The 17,856-nt window shown below is 33.6% G+C and overlaps 3 protein-coding genes and 1 long non-coding RNA gene across 4 annotated transcripts; 1 reads left to right on the top strand and 3 right to left on the bottom strand.

The window, feature by feature from the left end:
• Positions 1-848: 848 nt before the first annotated feature.
• On the bottom strand, positions 849-9,245 carry LOC138941210 (serine/threonine-protein phosphatase 6 regulatory ankyrin repeat subunit A). Its single transcript, XM_070310640.1, has 17 exons — positions 8,875-9,245; positions 8,234-8,358; positions 7,868-8,128; positions 7,564-7,756; positions 7,260-7,449; positions 6,931-7,177; positions 6,714-6,828; positions 6,542-6,631; positions 6,182-6,396; positions 5,869-6,103; positions 5,612-5,776; positions 5,181-5,539; positions 4,942-5,096; positions 4,583-4,855; positions 4,253-4,497; positions 4,034-4,163; positions 849-3,943 (listed from the first exon to the last, which is right to left on the bottom strand). The coding sequence occupies exons 1-17, from the start codon at positions 8,920-8,922 to the stop codon at positions 3,828-3,830; spliced, it is 3,162 nt and encodes a 1,053-aa protein (XP_070166741.1). The 5' UTR covers positions 8,923-9,245; the 3' UTR covers positions 849-3,827.
• LOC138941209 (protein MMS22-like) lies at positions 8,881-16,049 on the top strand. The gene is made up of 21 exons (XM_070310638.1): positions 8,881-9,335; positions 9,919-10,155; positions 10,287-10,501; positions 10,619-10,756; positions 10,841-10,994; positions 11,075-11,260; positions 11,348-11,470; positions 11,537-11,740; positions 11,835-12,082; positions 12,167-12,267; positions 12,333-12,505; positions 12,579-12,737; positions 12,827-13,073; positions 13,190-13,418; positions 13,492-13,588; positions 13,663-13,857; positions 13,927-14,100; positions 14,158-14,520; positions 14,591-14,793; positions 14,863-15,051; positions 15,126-16,049. The coding sequence occupies exons 2-21, from the start codon at positions 10,108-10,110 to the stop codon at positions 15,178-15,180; spliced, it is 3,501 nt and encodes a 1,166-aa protein (XP_070166739.1). The 5' UTR covers positions 8,881-9,335; positions 9,919-10,107; the 3' UTR covers positions 15,181-16,049.
• LOC138941217 (uncharacterized) lies at positions 10,394-13,536 on the bottom strand. Its single transcript, XR_011448138.1, has 4 exons — positions 13,498-13,536; positions 13,175-13,345; positions 10,823-10,878; positions 10,394-10,558 (listed from the first exon to the last, which is right to left on the bottom strand). It is a non-coding gene; the product is annotated as an uncharacterized lncRNA (long non-coding RNA).
• On the bottom strand, positions 14,553-17,711 carry Hmg-2 (High mobility group protein 2). The gene is made up of 8 exons (XM_070310645.1): positions 17,380-17,711; positions 17,030-17,223; positions 16,778-16,949; positions 16,591-16,705; positions 16,354-16,515; positions 16,190-16,271; positions 15,885-16,100; positions 14,553-15,794 (listed from the first exon to the last, which is right to left on the bottom strand). Exons 2-8 carry the CDS (start codon positions 17,115-17,117, stop codon positions 15,658-15,660), a joined length of 972 nt encoding a protein of 323 aa, XP_070166746.1. The 5' UTR covers positions 17,118-17,223; positions 17,380-17,711; the 3' UTR covers positions 14,553-15,657.
• Between the last annotated feature and the right edge of the window lie 145 nt (positions 17,712-17,856).

Here is a 17,856-nt window from a genome sequence, read left to right as displayed (position 1 = left end):
TCTCGTGAATTTCCGTCGTTTCGAGACCGACGCTCGCCGACAGACGCGGCTCCTCGCCCTTTCTGTTTCTTTGATCGCAAAACACGAAATTCGACCCTTTCCGTTACCGGTCCAAAGTTAGAGGAATTCCGTTCCTCGACTCCGCCGATCGAGACTCGAGACACTTCGACCCTTTCGCGCGGCCGACCATCGAGAACGAACGGGGGTCATCGCAATGCTGGTCGAAGGCCTCTCGCTCGATATCCTCGCCTAATAACAAGCCGTTAATCTCGACTCTTTCCAATCGCGATGGCGTAGACGTTCCACTTTTCTCTTTCGCGCGTCGATGTCGGGGCGAATAATCGTCGTCCGACTCTCTTGTCTCGATATTTTTCACGCGGATTTAATTTTATTAAAAAAACAAAAATTAATTTTATAATCTCTATTTAATAATTCAAAAAAACTGCGAGAGAGAGAGATACATATATTTATATATATTCTTGAAATAAATTTTTATTCACAATTCACACAATATCGATTGAAATTAAAAATTCCGAAAGGGGGATGTTATAAGGGATTACGATTCGGTGGCGTAAATCGGGTAAATCACTGTGAGCCACATGTAAAAATAAAACACAATGATGTATATTGATTACAAATGTTCCGCGATACAGATGCATGATATCCGCAGCATGGAATCCTTTAAATCCCTATGACATAATTTTCATGTAATATACAATATTACATTTTGCAAAATCTATCATATATGCGAGAGAGAGGGGCATATAGAAAAAATAATTTTTTCAGTGTATATATATATATATATATATATATATATATATATATATATATATATATATATATACACACACATATGTATGTATATGCACATGACAGCGATAAAGTTTCACGTGTCTCTGAGAGAGCAATATCATGCCATGTGTTCAGCTCATTTTTTCGCTTTCTTTATACAACAGTCACAAGTACAAAATCATGTACAAATCGGAGATCGCCATTTTCCAGTATATTAACAATTTCATCAATTATATAATTATTATGTTTAAGCAATATATACATATAGAAAATCGTATAATTCATCGCACGAAAACGATATGCGGAATTTCATTGTACTATATATAAATTAAAGTTAATATGTACAATAAAACTACCCAATATCATTTTTGCACGATAATTTTCTTTGATATTGATCACATTAGCCTTTTTAAAAATTGTCAATACATATCCTCGCCTAAAGATTACGTTTATAAATCTATTAAATGCAAAAATTATGGGAAAATTTGTCTGTAAGTACAAGAATAATAAAAAGAATTGTTACGTTAACTTTCATCACATAACATTTTCATCACACGCATCACATCACGCATAAATGGATGACGCTTACTTTCATAGAAATTATATTTAGGCGATTTTATTTTTTATTTATTTATTTTATATTTATGTATTGATGATAATGTAAAATTAAATGTAAGAACCTTCAGCATATATCTGAATACTATGATTTTTGATAAAATGCAGGTATGAATTGTGTGATTTGTGACATTACTATGACAATTAAAGTATTAATGGGAAAACACGGAAAATACATATGATATACACTAAAAAATTAAACACTCTGTAGTTCCAACATATTCCAATTCAATTTCATTACACACCTCTTTTACTTACAAGCTCTACTTTTTCATTCGACGTACAATTACAATCAGGCAGTTTAGGCTTTACTACAAATGTCTAAGAAAATAGCTTAGATACTCGTTCCTCTTCTTCTCTTGTCGCGTCTTATTTTATTTGTGTACAATTCTTCCAGAAAGAGAGAGAGAGAGAGAGAGAGAAAGAAATTCGCGGTCCGCTCCGATATATTTACAACGGGACGTTGATATAATTAAATATTCATATACTTTCGGCATTTTTTCTTATTAGAATTCGTAATCCTACGGGCTTTTCTTATACGGAAAATCAAATCAAATGACAAAATCTTCATGAATACACGTAATCTCTAAATTCTTTAATGTTCAAGTATACTTAAGAACGCGCAGAAAAGTATATGTGAAATTATTTAACGAAAAATCTTGTGTAAACAAATTAAATACAATTAATGTAGCGCAGGACATGTGCCGAGATTTTCAACTGAGAATACTGCTCTGAAAATGGAAGACATTTGTCTTAAATAATTAAAATCGACCTATAGATTAGTAAATGCAATTGATTGAGCATTATCTATATATTCGCATTCGCATTGACATCTAATTGCTTGCCGTAAAGGGCAAATTGCGCTTTTTTGATTTGTTATATCTATTCGACCGCAAAATTAATAATACGCCGCTGTTCTATCACTCTTGAATCTACAAATGCATTCGTAGACCTATTTAACACGACTATTATTTTTTGTTATTACTTATGTTCGTTAATAACTATTATTATTTATTATTATTTATGTTCGTTAGCGATTATTATCATTATTATTATTATTCTCCGTGATCTAATCGCGATTGATCGATCGTGAGAGAATTCTATTATGTATACGCGTTATGTCACTTGGTAAATTATGCAGAAACGTATCGCTCGAAATGTTTAGAGAAGGTTTTGTTATGTGCATTTATTATACTAATTTAGAAGTTGTAGGCTATGAGATGGAAACTGCACAGGATGCACATACGCGATGAAATTATCTCGCAACTTCAATTACATATATATATATATATATATATATATATATATATATATATATATATATATGTATAAGTGAAGAGAAAAATAGATCTCACATAATCCCAATATTTCTTCGCTTTTGCTAGAGTCAAAAATAAATAAATCTCAATGTGTGTGTGTGTGTGTGTGTGTGTGTAAATACCGCGATAATGTCCAAGAGGAATACAGCTGAGCGCTAAATGCAAAATTTTATACTTATTCTAATTAAAGATCTGTTTTGCAATAACGTTAGCTTTTAATGCTATTTTTGGAACATAAATAGTACACGATTGAGACTGCGTTCGGAAACATCACCATATGCATACGAGCGTCATTCTATCTTTGTTCGACTTTTATATCGTTTTCGAATGTAGCAAGTTTAATCGCTTTGAGAACGATTAATGACATTATTGCATCGTCTCTGCCAATAAAAGATTTAAATTCATAGTAAAATATAGTGATTAATTGATTCGGGTTGGATTAACCCGTTCATTCAAAAACGCTATTAATAAATAACAAAGGTAGAACGGTATAAATAGAAAGGTATTTTCGAACGCAACCTAGAACGTCAACTATTCTATCGTTAATCGTACATGGATATCGTTACACGACACCGAATGATAATTACACATACTCTATACGTTATTCTCTAATTTTATATGATAGACTTTTAAAATTATAATAATATTTAGTCTTTATATAAAATGTCATGTCGTGTGATGTAAAACAATGTTGTCTTAGTGCATTTGTTAGCATTATTACAAATGGAAAGCTGGATAATTTTGAATGTTGTACAGCTCGTGTACAGCAAGTTTATCAGCTATTATTAAGTTACTCTAGTTACATACTTATATTCGCATCCGTACCCCTCTTGGCAGTCGATTAGTAACTCTATCGAATTACAGACATAGGTATTGTCACGATTGCTACTTAAAGTGGCTAGTCATCGTGAGAGATTTGTCGATTTTTCAACGATTTCTCACGCAGCTCATCCAAGTTAGAGATCTTAATTATACTAGAATGGAAAAAAGCTAACAACTCTCATCCAGATTGATCTAGCGATCACGATATTGTCGTGCGATCGATTCCATGTCCAGATTCGCTTGGAATGCAGGACGATCCGAGCACGTCGATGCTCGTTGTCAGTAAAATTCCGAGTCGGAACTATGTTGCGAGTCTACGCCATTTCGGTCATTCAGATATACCTCCGACGTTTGCTGAATAGATGACGAGTACTGCGTGGTTTCTCCATTTTGTCCTGTATAACCAGAAACAGATTTCAATTTTATATCATTTGGATGTTTAAAAAAAAAAAACAATATAAGAAACACAACAATATCACACATACCATGAGCGGCAAGAATAGTAGCTAAGCACTCAGCTACTGCCGGATTCGGAGCACAAGCTAACGCGGGTGTAAGTCCTACGGCATCAACGGCCACGACGCTGGCGCCTAATTGCAATAACCGACGAGTAATCTAGACAAAATAATATATTTCTCATAAGAAATCTGTATGTCACGATTATTACATTTGTCATATATTGAAATGCAATATATTTAACTTACTGTTACGAGGCCATTTCTGGCCGCCAGATGCAGCGGCGTTCTTTGCTGTTTGTTGGTCATATTGATAATAGCTACTCGTTGCTGTTGCGATATGTTCTTGTCAACGTCGGGGCCGCCAAGCGACTCGATCCAGTTTAAGAGCAGCGACGCCGCGGCAGAATGTCGTCTCTGACATGCCAAGTGTAACGCCGTATTCTTACTGGAATCGACAGCACGTACATCGGCTTTCCACTCAAGTAGCAATTCTATCAGAATGCAACTCTTATTAATATAAAAGCGAAAGTGTATGTAAGCATAACTTTATTGAAAAAAAGTACGATCAGCAATTACCAATAGCGTTGCATTGTCCATTGACGGCCGCGCAAAGAAGCGGCGTCCGTCCAAAGTAATCAGTCGTTTCGAGCCCTGCTAGTTCCGGTCCGACTGAGTTCAGAATTAATCGCGCGCACTCGACGGATCCGGCGCTGGCCGCGACGTGCAACAGGCCACACGATGAATCTTTTGGAGCGACGACTGCTTGTCCGCCGAATTTGCTGATCAGCAAGTCTAAGCAATGTGCGGATCCCTGATACACAGCGCAATGTACCGCGGAAAATAGATTATCTGTAAGTAATCAAATATCCGAACCAATATTAAGCTGTTGTACTTGTTAAACGATTTTCTTTATAATCCACGGAGAAACCGCTCACCTTCCAAGGAATCATACACGTTATGATCCAAAAGATATTCAACGCAATTGGAGTTGCCGTTGTAACAGGCCCAGTGAAGCACCGTGCATCCCTGATCGTCCTTCAAAGCAGCCGCGATCGGGTCGGCTTGAACGAGCGCTGCTAATGCGTTTAGTCTAGAAATAAATACTTGAAACATAAGATACACCATTCTGTAAAATACGGCGAAAATAATTTCATACAAACGTAATTTTTCTAACCTGCCACAAGCCGCTGCCAAATGTAACGGCGTTTTACCGTTTGCGTCTTGCACAGCCACTTGCGCACCGTGTTTCAACAGCAATTTCACCAATTGATTATCCCGCTCGTTAATCACCGCCCGAAACAGCGGCGTGTGCTTGTTGACATCTGGCAAATTGCAGTCAGCCTTGTACCTTAGCAGCAGCATTGCGCATTCCGGATGATTATTCGCTACAGCCAGGGTCAGAGGCGTCCGCAACTTAGAATCGTAACGATTCACCACGTTGGGATCATCCGCGTTTTGCAGGAGAAGAGTCAGACAATCGGCATGACCTGCCGCGGCAGCGCAATGTACAGGCGTACGTTTCATAACGGAATCCTGAAAATACAATGTATATTAATAGAAGTGCATGCAACATACGTTCAATGAGCAAAATATTCAAATCCTTACCTGCACTGACACCAAAGCACCAAATCGTAATAAGAGTTCGACGCACTGTTTGTGTCCTTTATAAGCGGCCAAATCTAATGGCGTTTTCCCACTGTCTTCCTTGATATTCGTATCGGGGAACAAAGGTAGAAGCAATTGTAAGATTTCGTCGTGACCGTGATATGCCTGATAACATACATTTTACAAGTCAAGCATATGCGGCTTCATATTTTGTTGAAGTCAAATGTTGTCAATTTTAATTTTGTGTGTATCTGTACCGCGAGATGAATCGGAGTGAGCACAGGCAGAGGCGGCGGTTCCTGTCCAGTTGTAGAACCTGACCCGAGTGAAGAAGTAGCCACATTTCCCGATGGCGACGGTGCATTCAAAAGTGCCTCCAGTGCCGCTTGATTGCCGCCCGCCACCGCGTAATGGATCGCGGTGAAACCTCGTTTGTCGCGTAATTGTGGATTCGCTCGATGCTGCAGTAAATACGGCACGCATTTGTAGGATCTACGGAATTACGATAAATCGTACACATAGATAATGCGGGAGACAAAGAGCCATAATGAAAAAAGAATGATTACTGACTCGGCGTTCGAATTCGATGCTGCTGCGGCAAGATGCAATGGCGTGGCGCCATTCACATCTTGAGCGTTTGAGTCGCTCCCGAAGCCGACCAGAGTGAAGACGCAAGGATAGTGTCCTTGACTCGCGGCGTGATGAAGAGCCAGTCGATTGTCGTTATCGACGAGGCGGAAGTTGGCACCGCTAGATAACAGCAAATCCAAGCAATCTACGGAACCCTATTCGGAACGTTCGCAATTTGTATTTTTCCGTATGTGGTATGGTATAAATAATGCTTTTAAATAAAAAAGAAGATATTAAATATAATATTATTATTATTAAAAAGAGATAGAAATAGATGCAACGCAGGCGCGCGCTCTTTACCTTAAATGCTGCCAAGTGCAAAGCTGTCCTGCCACCGATGTCTCGCGCATCGATTCGTCTGCTATCGAGCTGCAGTAGTTTTCTACAGACCTATCGGATATAATAAAAACAATTCAAATTTTAAATTAAAAGAATGTAACGTAGACTATATCGTGACAAATTTTTGGCTCACTTCTATATGTCCGCCTAAGCAACTTAAATGCAAAGGCGTTCGTTGTTGCGCATTGCGCGTAGCTGGAGATGCTGCGCTTTCCATTAAAGATGTTGTCAAGCACTCAAAACCGAACCTGTAATTTGTCCTTTGTATTCTTACGCATGCATCTTGCTTTATGTAATAGTGCGACATATAAAGAAAATATTAATATATGTGTTTTCCATAGACGATTTACCAGGCAGCGATATGTAAAGCAGTATTTCCATTCTTGTCTCTTGCATCAGGGAAAGCTCCTGCATCGAGCAGCATTTTTGATCGGGTAAATCTTCCGTGGATCGCGGTCATGTGCAACGGCGTGCGGCCATCCTCCGATTGAACGTTTACCTTCAATCCCTCGCATATAAGCATCTTGAAACATTGAACACCGTGTACGCTGGTGGCGGCGATGTGCATCGCGGTTTGTCCGCGATAATTCACGGCCTCTGCGTGTATCAGTAAAATAGTTATTTCCAATCGTGTCAGGATGATTCGGTATCCTAAAAAATCCCGATTTAGATAACTTACCTAAATTCACGTGATTAGCCATGAGCGCCTTGATCACGAGGGGACATCCATTCAAACACGCGATATGCAGCGGGGTGTTTCCATACACGTTCTTGGCCTCGATATCCGCGCCAGCGTTGATTAAAATACGCACGCATTCTACGTTACCAGAAGCGGCTGCTGCATGTAACGGGGTATATAAATCTCGATCCTTAACATACAAATGCAACTTATATATGACATAATATATAACATATCCCCCGACCCCCCCCCCTCCCCACCTTTCACAAGAATATTCTATCAAAAGTTTCATATATGTGCGTACTTTAACATCCACGTCGGCGCGTTTGTCTATGAGCACTTTTACGATCGCGTTGTATCTCTGGTATGCCGCCAAATGTAGAGCTCTCCGGTCCTTCTTGTCAGAAGCGTTTATTACACAGTCAAACTGCATCAGGTATTGGACCATTTCAAGATGCCCATTATATACCGCATGATGAAGACACGTTCTTCCGCCTCTGTAGATTAATGATATAATGCGCGTTTATTACAAATAATTAATGCAATTGTAATTTATTTTTATACAAATTATATTAAATTATATGCGATAAATAATACAAAGTACAAACCTATCAGTGACATTAATATTTAATAAGTGTGGTATTAAAAGTTCTACGCATTGCACAGCGTTATTTGCTGCTGCTACATGAAGTGGCGTTTGCCAACTACGATCTCGGGCGTTCGCATCTGCTTTATATCTCAGTAAAATGTCTACCACATTGTAATTGCCTAAACAACAAGCTCTGTGCAAAGGGGTTAACCATTTCTTATCTTTACTATTAACTGCCGCACCATTTAACAAGAGAAGTTCTACAATAGCGGTGTCTCCTCTGCAATATATAAATATAACAAACATTTTAAATAATATAAATTATATAAGTAGCAATGAAAAGATTTCATAGTAATTTTAGTATTTTATTGATTGAGATAATGACCTATATGCTGCTGCATGTAAGAGGGAACGTTGTTCCTTGTCTTGCCAATTAACATCCTCTTGTTGTGATAGCAATATACGAACTGCTTCCACATGCCCGCGAAATATGGCCCGTAATAAAGGAGACTGCAAAAATATACAATTAAAAAAATTTTGTAGATTTATATGTATAATTATATGTTTATAATATATATTTATATATAAATTTTATATATATGTATGTAAAAAAGGAGAGTGAAAATATATTTTTTGATTAAATAATTATAATCCACACACACAAAGCACTTTATTAAAGGCACTTGTCAATTTAAAGAAAAGAAAATACAATATATATTATATACATAACTGGAATAAGAGCAAGATGTAGGTCTGTTCATTCTAGCTACATTTTTATGCAACTTTCTTTTTTTTTAATAAATTCTAATTTATATTAAAATAAATTTATAGTAAAATTTAAGGATATATATATATATAGACTTCAGAGCGAAAAAGATAAAAGATACAAAATGACAGAAAATATTCTGACGAGTAACATATACAATGTATACAATTTGACGTAAAACAGTCTAACCTAAGCGAACGGTCGCGTGAGATCTTGAAGAAGTCGTCGTTTTTTAATTTAGTGAAAGAAACGCGGCGTACCTCGTCGTGAAAATCTTTGAAGACAGCTTCCTGTTGGTCAAGATTCATGTTGGCGTGTGTCTTCGGGCTTTCCTCCTTTTTATAATCGTTTTCTTTTCTACGACAGCATCGTCACCTGATTACAAACGAGCGACTTCGACTGCTAAGTGAGTCATCGGTTCTTCGTACTCCGGAATGGCTCTCGTGGTTTTCGGTGTTCCGTTATTAGGTATATCAGGATCGAGCTCGAGAGTCGAACAACTCGATCTCGCGCCTGGACAAGTTTAACGGCAAGCGACGCGCCGGGAGTGCATTTTATCGTTGTTATTTATTACGCGCACGTGGTTGGGCTATCTCTTTGATGCGCTGCTACTGCTCGCTTCCGCCGCCATCTTCGGCTCCCAGCAAGCTTGTAAACAACGGCGACAAATTCGCGCGATCTCGATGGAGTTTGGATGGAGAAAGAAAGAGATATGAAAAATGTATAAAGATACCAAAACTATAAAAGAAAATCTTGTTATTATAATTCTTTTAGCACATTTAATTTTAAATTTACTTATTTAAAAATTGCGATGTGAAATCTTTATTTGGACTTATTTTAAAATTATTATTTGATTTTTTAATAAACAGTAAAATATTCAAACACACAATATTTCAGTATTTATATAAAATATAATTATTACAAAGTATTGTAAAATACTATTTTTTAAACAGCAGGAAAAATATATTTCGAGGAAGTTATATATTAATTTCATAATTTTGCACAAAATGCTATTAAATATTATGTTATTTTTAAATGTATTATGTGTTTGCGATTATCTCACAAAAAAAAAGAAAAAGAAAAGTAGATTTTCTTAGAAAGTTACCATTTCACAAAAGCCATTTTCATTATCGACGATTTCAGATAATATCCCGCCATAATAAGGTCAAACGTAATATCGTTTCATTATAATTTTATTAGTAACACAATTTTATTCAACAGAGATAATTATATTTTATAAAAATTTTATGAGATATATCGATAAAATTTTGTATATACAATATTTTACCGGTAATCTTTGTTAGTTACATCTGGTATCTGGTTCTACCACCTTGATCGAATTCACGTGATCAGCGCCAACTGTCAAATGCCGCCAAAATGCATGAAAGTTCGATGAAACGATGAAAGTCATCTGCTGTCTGCTCCTGAGAGAGGTTGCAGCTGGACATGTTTCTTCAAAGCATTGCAGAAGCCAAAAATTCTAGATCGTCTAAATGCAATCTATATCATCAGAACGATTAAGACATAAGCTTTTATTACAAGTATGTGAAAAATTTTATATTATGTTTATTATGATATATATTCGTACAATGCCACTATATGATAAACTATGTATTATGCTATATGTGTAATAGTGAATATACTAATAAATCATCTGATAACAATTTTACAGATGAATTTCGATGTTATCTTCGACTGCAGTGGTAAAGTGAATATCAATGATTGGCAGTTGAATAAAGGTGGTCTATTACGTCACAACGAAATAGACAATGTGCTTTTTCCACAAACCGACTATCCCTTTGCTTATACAGAAGTAAAGCTCTTTGATTGTGTCATGCCTGGAGCTGTGGCTGTGATGAATCTTGGACATTTTACCGATTGCATGGAGTAAATACATGTTTTTTAATAAAACATTGTTATATGTTTCATTATGTTTATCCAAAGCTATTAAACAAAATTGTTATAATTTTACGTTAGATGTATATAAGTTTTTTTATATTACAGGATGCAATTAAAAATATTGAACAGATTTGAAAAATCAGCTACAATATCTAAATTACACAATAATGATAATGTAAATTATCTTTCTATTAGAAAAATGATTTGTGAATTTATTTTATATGTTCGTACATACATGAACAGGTAGATGAAAAATTTTTATTTCTGCAATATTTGAAATTAATAAATGATAATTATTAAATGACTCACTTGTGTTTGATATTGCAGCATAAAATGGGATCTTAATGCATTAGAAATGGTAATACCTGAAATAAATAAAGATGTAGACACTTTATTTGACTCCATAAAGCGCTTTCTTAATACATTACACAGTATGCCAGATTCAATTCTACACTGTGCTGCTTCTAATATAGGCAATAAAGTAATTAACATATGTATCATCTTTTTAAATAAACAAAAACAATAAGATATACGAAACTAATATAGTTATTTACATTTCAGTGTGATCAAATAGAATTTCATTTGTATCATATGCATATAGAGTTAAGATGGTTTTTTGTTACACTGATACATTCAAGAACTATGTGGCACCAATATCAAATGCATACATTGCTAGAAGAATTTGAGAATACTATCGAAATGGTCATTGATGATCTTGTGCACTTTGCTTTAAAAGTATTTGAAAGGGTAATAAAAATAATATATGTAAATTCAATTCATTTTTGTAATAACATTGATATATATTATATCTAATGTTCATTTTTTTATTTTTAGTTACCCTCAAACTGGAATATGAATCTTACACAAAACTCGCCATATTGCTGCACATGCACACGAGAATTGTGGCTCATGCTTCAAATATTTATTGATAGCTTAGAAGAAAGGATGAAAACCAAGGTAAGCTATTTTAATACACAATTTTGTAAATATACACGTTTTTATATTATAATTAAATAATTTTAGATATTTTGGGATTATGTAAATAGTTGTATTAATAGAGTATTAAATAAAGATTGGACCCAAAAAATATTTTGGCACAGAAGCATGGACTCCTCTCTGCCAAATTGTAAAAATCCTGAACTGTTTTGTATCTGGATAATACATCACTTGTCTTTGTTATATGGATACAGTACAGATGGTGCATATTTGCAATATAATTCACCGAGGGTAATATACACTACACAACACGCACTAATAAAGATTGAATTTTACAAAAAAGAAAAAGAATACCTATCTATATATAGTATGTTATCATTTACAGATTAAATCCAATTGTGAACAAGTTGAAAAGATTCTAAAAATATACGTGTGTAAAGGTGGAAAGGATGGTGAAAGAGACGAGTTTGATACTGAACTCAAAATCATAATATTACTGTTGTACGATCTTATTATTAATTGGTGGCAACCGCGAGTCTCAATAATATCTTTTCTTTGGGACTGTTTTCATAAAAGATTGAATCAATTATTCTTATTACAGACATCTGGGCCCTGGGCCTTATCTTTTGAAAAGTAAATATATATAAGTGATTTTTGTATATAAATTTATAATTGCAACTATATAATTAGACATATAATTATAAAATTGTTTTGTAGAAAGACTACTGCATATATTTTGAAGCAAATTAACGACAGAATTTGCGGCAAATTTGAACATTCTAAGGAATCTAGTTATGGCATATTTTTACACTTAGTAGGTGAGTTCAATTGGAATTTTTGGTCTGCGCATTGACACAGTTGAAAATTAATCAATTTTTCACAGGCACGTTTTTAAAGAAACATGGCAAAACGGATCCAAAATATTGGAATCAATTTAAGGGGCGTGTATACACAAAATTTTCAAAAAACAAAATTGCAGAGTTGTCTGAGAATGGTCTCTATAATTTTATATCCTTATTTATCACTTTAGCAATTACTGCAGATGTTACAAATGTTGTAAGTTAAAATATATATGTGATTGCTATCAATTAGATATACATTGACAGTATTAATACTTGTTTTTTTTTAGTGTATAACAATGCTAGATCTTTTGCCATCTACATATGAATTAAACGACGAATATAATAAAAAGAGCAATTTAATTTGGAAAGGGAAATTAATATGTCTCCTATTGTTTAACGAAAGAAGATTATCTCTTGCCTCTATAGCCAGCTATTTTACAGAAACAGTATGTCGTATTCTAAAGTTTCTACAATATATTTATACACATGAAGATTATATAAATTTAGTAAAAGATAAATATTTCTCGAATTTTAGATCAATTTGATAAGTTGTCGTAAAGATGAAACATCTCGTTCTATGATGATCAGTTTCATTGATGTTTTAAATCCAATTTTATCCAACAATGACAAAATGGATTTAGGAGAGCACTATTTCATTGGTGGTTGGATTGATCGTTATCTCTTGGAATGTCCAAAAAATAGAATCGGATTTTTATTGGAAATGCTTGCCAATGTTTTTAATAAATGTATCATCTTGCAAGTTTCTTGTAAAAATTCGGTTGGTATGTCTATATTATTATTATTTTAAATAAAACAATTTTTTCTCCAGATATATTTTATAATTTAACAGAAAAAGAGAGGAGATATGAAAAGATGAACTTACTAAGGCTTGTTATAGATGGTGTCAGGAAAATGTTAGATGCACTATGGTGTTTCGTTGCTTGTAGAATTCGCCAACTTGTCTTTGATCCCGTTCTTATCGGTGACAATTATAAAATTATTTCCAAACTAGCTGTCATATTTACATTAGAAGCAGTTAGAGAGCCAGCTACTGCTAAAAAATATAAGCACTCAGCTATATCTTTATTTCAACATTTTGCTGCATCAATATTTTTGAAAGATATAAGGTAAAAATAGTTTATCTAAAAATTAATATCTAAATATATTAATTTCAAAAATATAATAACATTATCTTTTCAGAATTACCCAATATTATTTAATATCTATTCTTGAAAATGAACAAGCTGTACAAAGCTTAAAAAAAGAAATTCCAAATTTCGATATTATTCTTATCCAAGTTCGTATATACGTTTGTTATTATATATGCATTGTAAAGCAATCAATGAGGAAAATATATTATATGTGTTATAGGCTTGGATAAAATGTTGTATCATTGGTCATGCCGCAGACAAGAAAGAAATAAAGATTCTGCATAATTACATTGCTGACCTCAATGACATCAAAGAAATATTCGTGTCGGATTATGATTTGCATGAATTTAAAAATAATGATGAACCTATTTTGACATTCATAATATCACTCATGAAGAAGCAAAATGCTTTAGAGGTATTTATTTTTATGGATATATATATATATAATCAAAAACAAATTGATACCATTGAAAAATTTCTGTAGTCTATACAGGAAAAATTTCAATATAATGCAAAATATAAGATGTACTTCAAAAATGTAGAGAAGTGGGCCTTGCTACCTATAACAGAAGAAACAAAAGATTCAGAACTTGCATTTTGGATTTATAGATGCCTTGGAACATTGATTCTCTGCATTTCTCCGATGTTGTATACTAAAGTATGTAATCTAATAATTATTAAGATTCATATCTTTTAAAAAATCTTACTTTTGCAGAATCAACCAAACGATATGCTAAGAACGCTTATTAATAAAATTATCTTAGTATCCGAGAACTCTATGCATTCATATATAAGACAATTGGGAAAAAAAATATTTTCGATGATAATACTCGGTTTGGAAAAATTAAATGTCAAGGGTGACATATTACTGCAAGCAATGATCAGAGATATATTTGATCAATATTTGCCAATTTTGATAACTGAGATTAACAGTGGTTGTAGTTTTAAAGTTTCTGATATGTTGTTAAAATGTTTTAAAGAAGCAAAACCCGAATTTTTGCGTTCGATTTTCGAAATGCTCATGTCGAATTTTTACAATATATCATCTGACAATGTCATGCACAAACATTCCAATTTGGTATGCAGAAATTATTTTTATATGTCAAGGTGTGATTGCAAATATATTTATTATACATTCACACACACAGATAACGTGGCTTATAAAAACATTACTTAAAGAAGGAAGAAGATATCCTAAATATATCGCAGAACACATTATCCAAGTTTGTTCTCCAAACATTTTTGGATGTTACATGAAAATTCAAGATCATCATCCGCATAAGCTGCATACAATTGACTTTATTAATGATGTAATTAAAAATCCTTACTACGAGGAAGATAAATTGATCAGGTGAATAAATCTTAAAATATATTAAATTAAATTTCAAATCATCTTTATAATTAGTTTTCATATTTTCAGAAATAAATTCCAGAGCGCCATTTCTGCTGCAGTGCAAAAGTATTTGACACTGAATACACAATTTACGTTTGAGTTTATGCGATCTGTCCTATCGATAAAAAAAAGTATTATAATCAATTTGTTCCCGCAAATTGAAGCGATTATCCTCCATGCAGAACAGTTTCATCGATCTAATGCAGTATCCTTGAGGTTAGAATAATGATAAGTTTCTAAACAATGCCTTTATGTAGCGTGATAGAGATAAAAAATTATTGTAATTTTAGATTCAAATGGAATCAACTGAAAAAACACATGCTGAATATGGACGATAATTCGTGAACATTACACAAATATATTAATAAGTGTTAAATCTCTAAATAATGAGAGATGATTTAAATCTTCTAGATTTTCACATTAGATATTAATTAACTGGTATCTGAATTTAACAGATCCAACTATTCCAGTGTACACAAAAACGCATAAGCCATTTGCATCAAACGGTTTCATTGATATATGAAGCAGAAAAGTTTAAATTACATTGCTATATCATACTTAAAATAAAACTTACATCAAAATATAAATATAGTAAAGTAAAGTGTAAATTATTGTCATATATATTATAGAAATACCTCAAATAATTATCAGTTGCGATACATATGTAATCATTCACTTAAATAACTGGTAATCATATTGATTCTACCATGAGGTAGAAAAAAGTGGAATTTACAAACTGTAAAAACAAAATTTTTTTCGCTACTTTCGATGTGAATGCCTCGAACGATGATGTTTCAATGACGTACTGCCCGGAGGCGATTGTCATCCAATTAACTCTAGACGAGACACAGCATTGCGTACAGCATTACGTAGACTTTGTTCGACGTTACCGCTCAATAACGATTCCAGCCTCTCGAAGTAATTGTCGATATTTTGTAATGTAGCACCGTCATGCGTGCCTATATGTGCGAAAACAAAATAAATATATAAATAAAATATAAAATTTTTAAATAAAATCGCCGCTTAAATTTTATCCTGAAGAAACTCGCCTGGAAGGGGTATGGTAGCGAAGCAGCCTGCCAATTGCGAACGAAGAGAATCCAAATTGCGCTGTAGAGCTTGATTGTTCGTTCGTTGTTGATTAGTTTCGGATTCCAAGCGATTCACAGCCGCATGCAGACTATCGACATGTCGCTGAAGAACTGCATTCTGAGATTCATAATCAGACGTAGCTTTCCGCAACTGTCTTAATTCAGCCTCACAGGCTATACATTTTTGTAACGGATATTTTTATTAATTTGATTATTCAATCTATTTTATCGATTACATATTTATTATGCTAGCTACATTTTACCTTTGTTGTGATCCAGAAATTCTTCTGTAAAAATAGGGATGTCAAAACCTGTGAAATCATTGTCCTTATCTTGTTGGATGTCCTAAATAAAGTTGTCATTAGCATTTTCTCTCTTCTTTGTACTAGAAATTAATCTTAAATATAATGTAACAATATTATCATACATTCTGCTCAACATTTACATCAGTGCCATTTCTTTCCTTCTTATTTTCATTTTGTCTTTCTGATTGTTTTTCATTGAACAACCGATATGCTTCTGTTTGCTTATAGTTATTAAACTCGCGATTGTAGCGCTCCTTATCTTGTTCAGCTGCATCCAAATATTGCTGCAAATATTATATTATAATATATCATTATATTATAGAGATGGAATAAAAAAGATATAACAAGAAGGTACAAACCTGTTTCTGATCACCTGGTAATTTACTCCACTCCGAAGCCAGAAGCTTTGTAATCTCTGTGAATGTTAAACTCGGATTTTCGTTTCGAACTTTCTCTCTCCGGTCGTTTAAAAACCTATGCATTATATTTCATTAAAAACAGAGTAATTTAACGTAAAGTCAAGATATTTTCAGGTTTAATCATTACAGGAAATAACCACTCAAAGGTTGTTTCGGCGCAGTGGCATCTCTTGGAGTCTTCTTACGTTTTTTTGTTCTATTTGGTGCATTACTATTGCCAGTGACAATAGCATTCCTTTTTATACCATTATCACATATCGAATCCGGGGCTTTCTCTTCAGTACTTATTGGAGACTTAGCTAACAAAATAAAGAGTGTAAAAAGATTATTCTCAATTGCTGTCATAGAACACATGTTAAATCACATAAATCATGCTTACCAGCATGCTCTTCTGCCTCGCCATTGTAAGCAGACTGCTCCATTGCACCATTGCTCTCAGGTATATCATTTGTTTGAGTCTCGCTCATTTTTTATAATACAATACTATTTATATGTGATGCTGATTTGGCAATAAAAACTATCTTATTGATCTTAGATAATGTCCATTATATACCCGAATCAAATTTTTATATTCTGCAACAATGTATAAAAAAATTATCCATTTTTGTGCAAAATTATATAAAAAATATTATCAATAGAAGTTCTTTTAAAAATATATGACGTGTGTCACTCATTTGAAAATTGCTGAGAAATAATATATTAAATGACAAACTATGAATATATATTAACCTTTAGTCGATGATGCACTGCAAGGTTAAACTATAGAATTAATTAGTATCTCATTAATAATAAAAACAACATTGCATTGTGTACGACGTTCGTTATCAATTGCAATCATGCTAAATCACCCTTTCCTATTGAAAAAGAGGATTGCTAAATAGGTTACGTTAGGTTAGGTATTCATTAATGGATATCTATCCTGTACTACGCTTTTTCTATAATTCTCATTATAATGTTTTTGTTATTTTATATTCTTCGTATTAGCGAGTTTATTTTCCTCACTATGATAATTACGTTTAAATATATACGCACTAATGACAGGTGAAATACAATAAAATGGCTCGAAAAATATACAACACAGAGATATGCGACATGCAATTTGCAAAAATACTAAAGCCAGTTTTTCATGCATCGAAACGTCAGCTGTCCAATAACATCGCGTAGTAAACGTGGCTTTAAATTGACAAATTGAGACTAAATTGATAG

The sequence above is a fragment of the Polyergus mexicanus genome, unplaced genomic scaffold (genome assembly GCF_030449975.1).
Source record: "Polyergus mexicanus isolate NDT 795.1 unplaced genomic scaffold, iyPolMexi1.0 SCAF_18, whole genome shotgun sequence".
NCBI lineage: Eukaryota > Metazoa > Arthropoda > Insecta > Hymenoptera > Formicidae > Polyergus > Polyergus mexicanus.
This window is presented reverse-complemented; position numbering and strand designations above follow the sequence as displayed.

Coding starts and splice junctions, on each gene's coding strand:
- LOC138941210 (XM_070310640.1), bottom strand. CDS start 8,922: ATGAATCTTGACCAACAGGAAGCTGTCTTCAAAGATTTTCACGACGAG. Junction 7,757..7,867: donor AATATTAATGTCACTGATAG/GTTTGTACTTTG, acceptor ATTAATCTACAG/AGGCGGAAGAACGTGTCTTC. Junction 7,178..7,259: donor GGCTAATCACGTGAATTTAG/GTAAGTTATCTA, acceptor TGATACACGCAG/AGGCCGTGAATTATCGCGGA.
- LOC138941209 (XM_070310638.1), top strand. CDS start 10,108: ATGCAATCTATATCATCAGAACGATTAAGACATAAGCTTTTATTACAA. Junction 10,502..10,618: donor CATTTTACCGATTGCATGGA/GTAAATACATGT, acceptor TTTATATTACAG/GATGCAATTAAAAATATTGA. Junction 14,794..14,862: donor GAGGAAGATAAATTGATCAG/GTGAATAAATCT, acceptor TCATATTTTCAG/AAATAAATTCCAGAGCGCCA.
- Hmg-2 (XM_070310645.1), bottom strand. CDS start 17,117: ATGAGCGAGACTCAAACAAATGATATACCTGAGAGCAATGGTGCAATG. Junction 16,950..17,029: donor CGAGGCAGAAGAGCATGCTG/GTAAGCATGATT, acceptor TTATTTTGTTAG/CTAAGTCTCCAATAAGTACT. Junction 16,272..16,353: donor ATGTAAATGTTGAGCAGAAT/GTATGATAATAT, acceptor AACTTTATTTAG/GACATCCAACAAGATAAGGA.